Raw genomic sequence first — 12,070 nt, 5'->3', positions numbered from 1 at the left:
TTAATCAATTTAAAAGTTGTGGAAAACATAAACGGATAGAATAAAATTAGAAAAATAGAACAAAATTTTAAAGTTAAAAAATGAAAACAATACAAATGAGAAAGAAACGAGTAAAAAAATTAAGACGAAATGAATAACTTGTTTGGCGTTCCTCCGTAATTTTTCTTTGATTTCTCTAATTTTGGCTGTTACTTTTCCTTGTCTTTCAATTGTTCTTAGTTTGATTTTGTTCAGAGATGTGCATTTCTATCATTTATACTTTATGTTAAAAAAAATTTTTTTGAAAAATTACTGTATATCAGTATGGTATCACATATAGTTAAAGCATGGCTGTTTGTGTGTATTTTTTAGTCAATTTCAATTAAAAAAAGTGGAAAAAGTCAACTGTGGAATTAGCAAAGTTTGGTTTCAGCTGCTCACTTCTTCTGCGCGGATATTAAAAAAAAAGTTATCGTAAAGAAGTACAATTTAAAAAATTAATCTTGTTCTGGTATTTGGTCTCTTATAACTTGATAACTTTCTCTGTCATTGAAATTTGGAATTAGGGTCTCCTCATTTTGGTCAAAGGCCTGGTCCGCATTCCAAAAATAAAACCTCAATAATCCATACTTTAATTTGAATTTAAGAGTCAGGGCCGTAAGTTTGGTCAACGGAGTGGATCCCCTTCCTTCTCTTAGGAAGACCTAATTTAGATATTAAGTGTAAAATTTCGTAATTTTCTAAATGATCAGAACACTTTTTGGAAAACATACCTTTTTTAGCCATATCTTAGCCATATCTTTTAGCCATCGTTCTTGATTGCTCGTCCACTCTAAATACTTTGCCGAATGTGTCCTTGTTAAAAGTACTGTCCTATTATATATATAATATATAGAATATTATATTCTATATATTCTTATAAATTCTTCACCTTTTCAGCAAGTAGCATTTCTACGCTCAGTTATCATGAAAATCAGTGAAGGAACATGTAGTCAAGCAATGATCTGTATGAGTCTCTCTGGAGATCAACCCCAGCTCGTTCAATTAGCTTATTTAGCCAGGTAAGTCATGAATTACTATTGTGTGCTCATAAGATGCTACTAACTTATTATGTCTAATACCACTTATAATCAGATTTTCAGTTAATATATCCAAGATGTTTCTAATAATAAATCGATTATCTATAATTTTGGGGCCTAAATATTCATTAAAAAAATTTATTCCACTGTCTTACAAAATGAATTCCCTATTGTTCTTCTTGTTTTTAATGTTTATCATTGAAAGGCAGTGTTGTCTTCGTCGCTGTTTTTATGGTACATTTTGTGCTGCCTAATGTTGATTAACATAATAAGAGACAAATCACCTTGTTCAAATTTATTTTGTAGATTATGTATTTAAAGAGCATACTGGTCCATTTGCTTATTAATTAGAATTCTGTGCACAACCCTTTCCTCTGGATGTCTTACTTACTTATCCCACATTGAACAAATGTATGTCACAGATAGAGCATATCATATTGTTTAGGATTCCTAGAACGTATATGTGAAGAGAAAACAAATATATTGTTTTTGGGTTGTTTCACGTCTTGTGAAGCTAATAATGAGCTTACGGAACTTATTTATCTTAGATTCCACTAACAATGAAATTTTACTAATGCTGGGATTTAGCGAGTGCTACTTTGAGCCAATCAATCCAGACGCTCATTAACCTGAAGTTTTCATTTCCTCTTGGGAAAAAGGGGCTTCGTATGCTTGGTATCCTGATCTGTCTATGTCACTGTATGTAAATAATGTAACAGTAAGATCACGGCTTAGTGATTTTTGGCTAGTACATCCTCGGCGCATGCAAATAGCTCCTCCCATTTAATCTGCCATCAATGGTCCAGTGTATATTACTGGAACGCATATTTTCGCAGAAACTTTCTCGAAATGCCTTTGAAACCAACTCGAGGCTTTGAAACCTTCTTGTAATTCCTAAACCACCTAATAATAACATTCCTCTGCTAATTATCGATTTTTATATATGTATTAGAATAAATTAATTTAAGATAAGATTCTTTAAAATTTAGCACTACAAAGGTGAAGCCAAGTTTCGCGTTCAAGAGAAATCTGACTCGTCTACCCGTGGAAAAATCGAATGTCGCTTATATTTATACTTGTTTAAATGTTCTTCCGAGCACTTGCATCCCAGTCCGGCTTTGTATAATGGTTGAGATAGGGACAGATCATGCTGTATTATATTTATATACAGTGGTCTATGCCAAAAGTGGGTACTCGTCTATTCTTTTAAATCTTTACAAGCTTTATATCAGTTAAATCAGACATTCCCCTAAGTGTAAAAAATTGAAAATTTCTAAGACTGAAAACTTAGTTCATTTTAATCTTTTGTAAGTCTTTAGGACATAATAGCAAGTATTTTCGTATTTCATCCTCAAGTAACAATTCAAAGTTGTAGCACTTCATGTTGAGACTACGCCTATCGTTAATTCAAACAACCAAAAGCGATAGTATTTCTCTCTATATGATAAATGCAATACTTGTAAGGGGCATAATTTTCGTTTAATATTTAATCTTTGAAGAATTTACCTCGATTGATCGCCTAAACGGACAAAGTTAAATGAAGACATTTAAAAATACTCCGTATGTACGTTTGAGAAGCAAACTTTTTAAATTTTTTTCCATGCTTACTTAAAGTTGACTGTTACAATAAATATTTTGCTTGTAGATCTTACGATGATCAACTTGGAGCTTACAAGACGCCTCTGAAATCACTAATGAAGGCCGCAAGAAGAAGAGATTGCACTGCCTACAAATGTTAAGTAAATCTATAGGAAGTGAAGTGTGTTTCACCAGTGAAGTAAATTTTTGACGGTAATTTTAACCAGTGCTTGCTTAATTTATAATATTTATTTTTGTAGCCGCCATGCGGATGTAAGAGAATTAAAATTATTTTGTATAAGAAATGGTGTTCAAATATTGCTGTTTTTTTGTATAACAGTTTCTGGAAAGCAGAGAAACTGCGTGTTAGGTATGTTTGTAAGAATGCAAATGAATATGCTAAAAAAATGTGCTTTTCGCAATATATTATTATTATTAAAAGTAGGAAAAGCGCCCGCGGGAAAGATTATTTTAACCATGAGCCCTCGTGAAAGCTTTACTCATACAGAAAGCTCCAATTTAAAGTTTGACAAAACACAATTTGAACAGCCTATGTTTATAAAATGAGTCATTCCTCACAAACATTAAATAATCACGGAAAAAGCAGTACCCATGGAAAAAAAGTCAAAGAACGATAAAAAAACAAAATAAAACAATTTGGCTTCATATTTTTTTAAACGATTTAGTTTGGTATATGCGTTTCTATCAGTTGTTAATGCTTAAATTATTAAGTCAATCGATATTTCTGATTACTCGTTTTCATATATGAAAAAATTATTGGTCTGCACATAGGCAGTTGCTCGTTATTTTGTTTAATTGTTTGTTTGTTTCTTATATAATTTTCAGCCCGTCTGCTGTTTCCCATTCTATGAATTTTCTTGTATTTTATTTATTTATTATTACCATAACGCAGACAATTTTTGCAGTAACTCTGATTTTGTTGCTTTATTTCCATACATATTCATTTCAGCGTTATATAACATTAGCACATATCAGCAATACATTTGACAAAAAAAGTTCCGTAAAATTCCTTGAATTGTGAAAGTCTTTAGGCCAAGGGACCCCAATGAAGCAAAAACTAATTGAAAAAAACTTGGTTTGCCTGTAAGTGGGTTCCAAAAAAAGCCAAGAAAATTCCTTTTTTTATGAATGGCCTGGGATTCACACCCATAAGTGTTTGGGCCAAAGGGGTCTTAAAGTACAAAGCAAATTTTAGCTAGGGGATATCCTAGCAACAGCGGGACCAGAAAAAGGGTCAATGATTTTTTTTCGATCGGCTTGAAACTTAATCCCCAAGTTCTTGGGCCAAGGGACCAAACAGATCCAAAGTTTGAACAGCTTGCCGAACAGCATGAAACTTAACTTGTGAGTTCCTGGGCGAAGCGAATTCCAAAGCACAAAAATAAAACGGCCGGTAAATCTGGCCAAAAAAAATAAACCACCAAAAATCAAGGTTGGGGAAAACGGTCGTAAATAGGCCAAATACTTTTATTTTGATCGACTTGAAGCATACAGCTTTAAGTCCATGGGCTTCCAATAAACTAGTGATGGCATAACCCAAGCAGCCTAGGGGGGAAGGGGCCCAAGCTATGGAAATTGTTTATTGTTTGTGTAAGTATGGTTTTGCAGTATGAAAAAGCCAGGCATGTTTAATCTTGGTTGTCCCATGGTCCTAGGGATAAGGGATGTGTAAGACGTCTGACGCTTGAAACTTAAACGTTCAAATCTCTGGGCCACTGAAACCCTAATATAAAAAAATGGTCTTGGGCTAAGGGCTTCTATAAAATGATGAATGAAAAAGGGCCAAAAGGTTCTTTTTCCAATCAGGATGAAACTTGTGCTTCTAAGTAGTTCTTGAGCCGAGAAAATAACAAGAGGCCATGCAAAAAAAAGAGGGTCTCCCAAAAGTAGTGCTTAAATAAGTTCCAAACAACTTTTTTTCCGATGGGCTTGAAACTTGCGTAAGCTACTGGGCCAAGGGAAACCAAATACACACGAAAAAAAATTGGGTTGTGGGCCACCTAAATTTAGGGCCCGAACATAGACAAAGAAACTGTTTTTCAATTTGCTTGAGCTTGTATTTGAAAGTTCTTGGGCTGAGGAGGTCCAAACACCCCCAAAAATTTGTAACTAATTGCTTTGTATGAGAATAGGGCCCAAGAAAAAGCCAAAAAACAGTTGTTTTTTTCGGAAAGGCTAGAAGCTCACATCCGTAAAGGTAAAACGCGTGCATCCGGGCTCAAAAAGACCAAAATGCAGAGAAAAATCTCGCTCCCCTGAAAATAGGCCCCTTTTGCCATCTTTAACCATGTATCTCTAACTCTTTTGGCCTAGCAAACCCAAGGCACAAAGTTGTTTGCAGGGAAATAGGGTTGGCCCTGACCGTGGGGCTGAAAAGAGGGCAAAAAACCAATTTTTTGAACGGCTTGAACCTAAACACCATGAGTACTTAGGCCAATATCCTTACATACAAAAAAAAAAAAAAAAAAAAAAGGCTGGGAAGATTCGGCTCCCTGAAAAGGGCTCGAGAACTGTATTTCTTTCAATCTACTTAAAAATGTTATCCATAAAACACTGAACGAAGAGGAACCCACAAAATTTAGCAGGAACGGGTCTTAAAATAGTTGTTTTTTTTCAGTTTCCACAAGACTTACATCCACAAAACATTGGGCAAAGGGGAACCCAATGATAAAGAAAAAGTTTTCCCGTAATTAGGGGCAACATAATTTTGGACGAATCGGCTTGAAGATTTTAGGGATTTTTCCCTGGGCCAAGGAGCCCAAGGGCAAAGGGTTATGTAAGGGGTCTGAAGTTTGAAACTTACACACATAATTCTCTTAGCCACTTATGGGCCTGAAAAAGGACGAAAAAGGTTTTTTTGATTGGAGTGAAACTTGTGTTCTTGGGCCGAGACATTCCCAAGAAACCACAAAAAATTTATAAAAGTGGTTCTCTAAAGAAAAGCCACAAAAAACGCCAAACAAATCTTTTTTTTGCCACGTGCCTCCGTGAGCTTTTGGGCCATGAAAAACATGATTGGCAAAAATAAATTTAGGTTCGAGCACGGGCCCCCAAAAAGAGGGGCCCAAAATTAAGCCATCAAACCACTTTTTTTTATTTCACTTGAACTTATATTCGGAAGTTCTTAGGCTAAGGAGATCCAAGCATTCAAAAATGTTTGTAACAAATTGCTTTGCCTGATAATGGGGCCAAAAAAGGAATAGAATTTTTTTTTTTTTTTAGAAAGACTAGAAAGTTACACTGTAAGCATCCGAAATGTGCCTTTGGATTAAAAGGGACCCGAATACACAAAAAAAGAGAGACAAAAAAATCTCGTCTCCTGAAAATGGGTTCAAATTTTTCTTTTGTCGAATTTAAAATTGTATCTACAACACCTTGGGATATGGAAATCCCAAGGCACAAAAAATTGAATAAAAATTGCTTGGCCCTGAAAGTAGGACCAAAAAGAGGGTTAAATCGTTTTTTCTTCTGAACAGTTTGAAACTTACCATCGTGAGTCCTTAGGCCAAGGTAATTCTTGCGTACGAAAAAAAATAGGCTAGGGGGTTTGGGCCTTGTGAAATGGGTACCAAAAGTATTTTTTTTTATTTAGTTAAAATTTATTTCTATTAAACATTGAACCAAATGGAACCCCCCAAAAGATTGCAAAATGGGTCCTGAAGCCTTTTTGTTTTCTATCTAACCAAAATTATATCCACAAAAATTGCGCCAAAGGGAACCCAGCGAGAAAAAAAAAATACAAATAATAGTTTCCCTGCAAATAAAAGACCAAAAACTTTTCGACCCCCCCCCCTCCATTGGAATTAGAAATTAAAGTGAGACCTAAATTTTAAAACTCACAGACATAAGTTCCTGGACCCCGTAAACCTTAATATAACAAAAATAGTTTTGGGACAAGGACCAACAGGGGTTGGTCCGTGTCCCAAAAACAAGGCTCAAAAAGGGCCAAATTTTCCTTCTGAAAGGGCTTACATATATGTCCTTAAGTAGCCCTTGGGCCAAGAAAATCTCAAGGGACCAGAAAAGGTTGCAAAAAGTGCATTTCCCAAAACTAGAGCCTGAAAAAGGACTAAAGACCTTTTTTCCCAAGGGCTTGAAACCCGCATTCGTAAACGACTTAGGCCAAGAGGATCCTCACGTATAAAAAAAAATATACCAAAAATTTTGGGCCCTCTGAAATAGACCTAAAACCTTTTTTATTCAATTGAATTAAAAGTTATATCCATAAAACATTGGACCAAGAGAACCCCTAAATTTGGCAGAAGTATGCCCTAAAATTGTTTTGTTTCCAGTCTATAAGTCTTAAGAATTATATCTACTAGGGACCAGAAAAAGCTTACAAAAAGCGGTTCTCCCAAAAATTAGAACATGTAAAAGGGCTAAACAATTTTTTTCCGAAGGGCTTGAAACCCGCATCTGTAAACAACTGGGCAGAGAGAAGCATGTTGCAGGGTAAATAGTTTTATTAGCCTGATCCCTTAGGCCAAGAGGATCCAAACATATAGAAAAATATATGCTGAAGATTTTGGGCCCTTTCAAATGGACCTAAGAGCTTTTTTTCATTTGACTTAAAAGTTATATCCATAAAACATTGGACAAAGAGAACCCCACAAATTTGGCAGAAGTAAGCCTAAAATTGATTTATTTCCAGTTTGTCCAAGACTTGTATCTACAAAATTTTGGGCCACGGAGACCCCAATGAGGAAAATAAATACAAAAAGAATGGTTTCCTAGAACATGGGAGCCAAAAATTTAGCCCAAGGACTAAGAAGGGTGTAAGGAGTCCGTACTTCGTTGCTTACAGACCTAAGTTCGCGGACCATAGGAGTTTTAATGCAAAAAAATAGTTTCCAAACGAGCCCCCCCCCCCCAAAAAAAAAACAGAACCCTGAAAGGCCTAAAAGTTTTTTTTTTATTGGATTGGATTGGATTTTGTCCTTAACAAGTCCTTGGGTAAACAAAATCCCCAGGGACCAGAAAAAAAACACGGTTTTCCCCAAAATGGAGCATTCTTGAAAGCTTAGGAAACTTGAGCATTCTTATATTAGAAGTTCTTATCTCGAAAATTTGTGGGCTACGGATATCCAAGGGCCCAAAAACATTTGTAACAAATTGCTTTGCCCGAGAATTGGCTCTGAAGAAAGACCAAAATACCTTTTTTTGGTAAAAACTATAAACTTACAACTGTAAGGGTTCGAAGTGTGCATTTGGGTTAAAAGGGATCAAACTGCGTAAAAAAATCTGGCTCCCCTGAAAATTGATCCTAATCTTAATATTAACATTTTTATCGAAATGCCTGAAATGTACCTCCGTTAATTCCAGGACCAAGGGAATCCTAATGTAACAAAAAAGGTATAGATTGGAGAAAAAATCCCCCAGCACCCAGAAAGGGGCCCAAAAATTGACTAAAAACTTCTATTTGTTAGTAAGCTTGAAATGTACATCTACGAGTAATTGAAAAAAAGGGTGCTTCGAAGTAGAAAAAGTGGGAAAATATTGGCTCACCAGATAATGGAGGTCGGCTTAGGGCCACATAAATTATTTTTTCCGAACAGTTTAAAATCATTCAATCACTGGGTCAAGGGGCCGAATACACATACAAATTTTGGAAAACAAATTTTGTTCACTTGAAAATGGACCAAATTACTTTCTTCTGATTGGCCAGGATACTTATTTTGAACATTATTTTGTTTTTATTTGCTGTTATATCAACAACAAAAGCAAAAAAAGTCTTTCCTATTTACGATTTACGAATAAGAACTACGACCAATAGAACGTTGGCTACTGCCCGCACAAACTATTTAAAAGACCAATGCCAATGGTACTTTGTCAAAAACCATATTATTTTGATTATTGTTTATTCATTTGTCAGTTAATCGAAAAAAAGTTTTATTTTTCTGATGGAAGTGAAGAGTGGAGTTGAAACTTAAAACGAACAGAAGTTATTGCTTCACAGTTTATCTAAGATATATCGGCAAAACTGCTTGCTTATAGAAAATGACTCGTGATATTTCCCTGTGTTTGTAGAATTCTAAAAAACTAGTGCTTTACTGAATCCACAAAAAAGAAAAAAAAAAGAAAAAAAAAGGATTAGGAGCAAAAAAATCCTTAAGTAGCCCGCTGAAAATAAAAGACTAATTACAGCTAGAGTAGACTAGAAATTATAGAAGACTAAGTCTTTCACCTGCCATGAAATCAATAAATATTAGTATACAATTTTAACTCTCTAGAAAACTCAAGCAAGCTCAGTTTTCAACAAGTTGCTAGTTTTATAGAGTCCTGAAAATACATGGAGATATAACGGGTCAGTTTATATGAACCAGTTTTGCAGATAAATGTTTCATAAACTGTGAAGCAATAATTTTTGTTCGTTTCAAGTTTCAACTTCATTCTATGCAACTATCAGGAACAAATATGTTTGAAATTAATTTCTGTTCGTTTTCTGGTTTTAAAAATGCACGCAATAAACCTTACAAAAAGATGTTTGTCTAACAAATGTAAAGAAACTAAAGAAGTCAACAGGAGTTCTTGAGTCATTATAAACAGGTTTCACTGAACACCTCTCTTAATACTGTCTTATATGAATATTGTCCTAATGAAGCATGTAGAGATTTTAGAAAACCGAAAGACATTGGTTAATATAAGATTTTTCGTTAGTACAATTTAAGGAAATTCGTGTTGGTATTATTGCGATTTTTCTGCCGCAATGCTGCAAACAATTTTAAACTTCTCATAAGAAAGTCAGCTTCCATTATTTTGCTTCTTGGAATTCTGACATTTTAAAGGAACAAATAAAAATAGATCATATTATTTTGAAGAATATAAAGTTAGAAAAAGAAAATTCTTCAAATTGAGGGGGTGGTGCCTTTATCCCGACCAAAAATGACGGACCTGTGTATTACATCAGAACCAGTGACCAGTTCATGCACACCTTGACAGGAAAGGAGAAGTAAAGCTCTTATTGTGATTAAATAAAAAAAAACAAGTTTCATTAACTGAAAGTAAGGAGCGACGTTAAAACTTAAAACGAACAGAAATTATTCCGTATATGAAAGGGACTGTCCCCTCCTTAGCGCCTCGCTCTTTACGCTAAAGTTTGACTTTCCCACAACTCTATTTTTTAAACAATAAAAAACTTACGTAACGTAAGTATTTTTATTAGTAATAAATATACGTAACTTACGAATTAACATATGTAACGAACTTCTGTATTCGTATATTTTTATTACGTATATAAGGAGGTTCTCTCCCTTGTTAATACCTCCCTCTTTACGCTAAAGTTCGAATTTTGTTCCGGTTCTTTAAAAATGACCCTTAATCACAAAGGCCGTTACTTAGAATAAATAGCTCTTATGAAAATACAAAAAAACTTTAGCGTAAAGAGTGAGGTAATGACTAGGGGCGAACCTAATCATATACGTAATAATTTCAGTTCGTTTTAAATTTTGATGTTGATCCTTACTTTCAGTTGAAAAACGTTTTTTTATTTAATTTCTGATCTTTTTTTTTAATAATGCTGGGAAAGCCGGCGCCCCCTTCATAGAAATGTCTCTTCCCACATGAAAACTTCCTCCATGTAAAGATCCTCCCACATAACCCCCGACCCATCCCCCCCCACTACCAGAAAAAATCCCCCCGAAAACGTCTGTATACTTCCCAATAACCAATACTATATGTTAACATTGGGTAAAGTTCATAACTTTCAGTCCTCCCCCCGGCAACTTTGGGGGATTAAGTCATCCTAAATGAAATAGTTATCATATTTTCGACCATGCTGAAAAAAATGGCTATCTCAAAATTTTGATGGGTGACTTTGGGAAAAAATCAGCGTGGGAGGGGGCCTAGGTGCCCTCTATTTTTGGTCACTGAAAAAGGGCACTAGAACTTTTAATTTCCGTTCCAATGAGCCCTTCCACGATATTCAAGGACAATTGGGTGGATACAGTCACCCCTGGGGGAAACAAACAAACAAAAAACAAATAAACACGCATCCCTGATCTTTCTTCTGGCAAAAAATACAAAATTCCACATTTTTGCAGATATGAGCTTGAAACCTCTAGAGTCGGGTTCTCTGATGCGCTGAATCTGGTGGTGTGATTTTCATTAAGGCTCTATAACTTTTAGGGGGCCTTTCCCCCTTTTTTCGAAAATCAGCCAAATTTGATCAGGCGCGTAACTTTTGATTGGTAGGATTAAACTTAATAAAAACTTATATATTTGAAATCAGCATTAAAATTTGATTCTTTTGATGTATCTATTGGTATCAAAATCTCATTTTTTAGAGTTTCGGTTACTATTGAGCCGGGTCACTCCTTACTTACAGTTCGTTACCACGAACTGTTTGATAACCTCGTCTGGTTACTCATTTCAACGCTCCTACGAAGTAAGGGTCTTAAGCTCTTTTTTGAAAATTTAATCTTGCATCCATTTTCTACTGTGAAGATGAACATAAATAACAGTTGTTGCTATTCCAAAAAACTAAAATATAATGACTTTTTTTTATATGGCTTTTTCTTTTTTTTCAGAACCAGTTCCTTAGTTTTCACTTATTAAGGGATCCGGGAGGGGGAATTGCAAGAGAAGGAATTATAAACCTTCAGTTAAAGGGTTATAACCATGCAAATTATCTTGGCACCCTTATTATTTTTCCTAGTCTTTCAACTCCAGAAGCGGCACCAAAAAGTGCTATGCGAGATTATGATTGCAAGTTGTGGCAGACTACAATGGTGAAACAACAGGAATCTCTGCAGCTATGTAAAAAGGCAGCTTGGCCAAAAATAAAAAAGCACTGATGGATAATGCTGGTCTCTCGTAGGAATGGAATGAGGGCCTGGGTCCTCAAGGTATATCTGAAGATTTCGTCGGTAAGTTTGTGTCACGCCTTCGAGCTGGAGAAATCAAGTATCCTTTATTTTTATAGACAGTTTAAAGAAGCATGTGGAGAAGAGAAATGGAACCTACCATGGAGAGCCCTTAAGAATTATTTGTGGGCGCGGGCCAATTGTATACCACTGCAAAAAAGATAGTGAGAGTTTTACGATTGAGATGGCTCAGGAAGTAGTTGTGCTTATCCCCACTAGGGGGGGTGGCTGGAAGGCTTTTTTTGTAAATGCCAAAGACTGATGAATTTAATTGATAAATGTTTTTGAGGGTATGTACCGCTGCTCCTGAATTGGTCAGTCAACTGGAGCTTTCAATAGACTTAAGCCCATTTGGAGAAGCAGCAAATATTCCTTGCGCGTCTCTTCAGTAGACGTCTCTTCACTTGCGGAAACGCGTCTCTTCACTTGCGGAAGGCAGTGACTTATATTTGTTGATTGCTATTCCTTTTCTTGTTTTTGTTTTTTCGTTTTTCGGCTTGCTTTTGCGTATATGGCTGCTGGCTTTTAGATACCAGCATGTATGTATGGTAC

The 12,070-nt window shown here is 35.5% G+C and overlaps 1 protein-coding gene across 1 annotated transcript in view; it reads left to right on the top strand.

The window, feature by feature from the left end:
- The window catches only part of LOC148950228 (uncharacterized), a 47,217-nt gene extending 44,282 nt beyond the window's left edge, over nucleotides 1-2,935 (top strand). The window contains exons 9-10 of the mRNA XM_089091806.1: nucleotides 919-1,040; nucleotides 2,704-2,935. Of these exons, the coding sequence (XP_088947932.1) occupies nucleotides 919-1,040; nucleotides 2,704-2,797 (216 nt within the window). The 3' untranslated portion in view covers nucleotides 2,798-2,935. The remainder of the gene's footprint in view (nucleotides 1-918; nucleotides 1,041-2,703) is intronic.
- Nucleotides 2,936-12,070: the final 9,135 nt, after the last annotated feature.

This window comes from Artemia sp. Qi Xiang Cuo, chromosome 7 (assembly GCF_049724085.1).
Source record: "Artemia sp. Qi Xiang Cuo chromosome 7, ASM4972408v1, whole genome shotgun sequence".
Lineage (NCBI taxonomy): Eukaryota > Metazoa > Arthropoda > Branchiopoda > Anostraca > Artemiidae > Artemia > Artemia sp. Qi Xiang Cuo.
The sequence above is the reverse complement of the archived record's forward strand: the minus strand, read 5'-3'. Positions and strand labels throughout refer to the sequence as shown.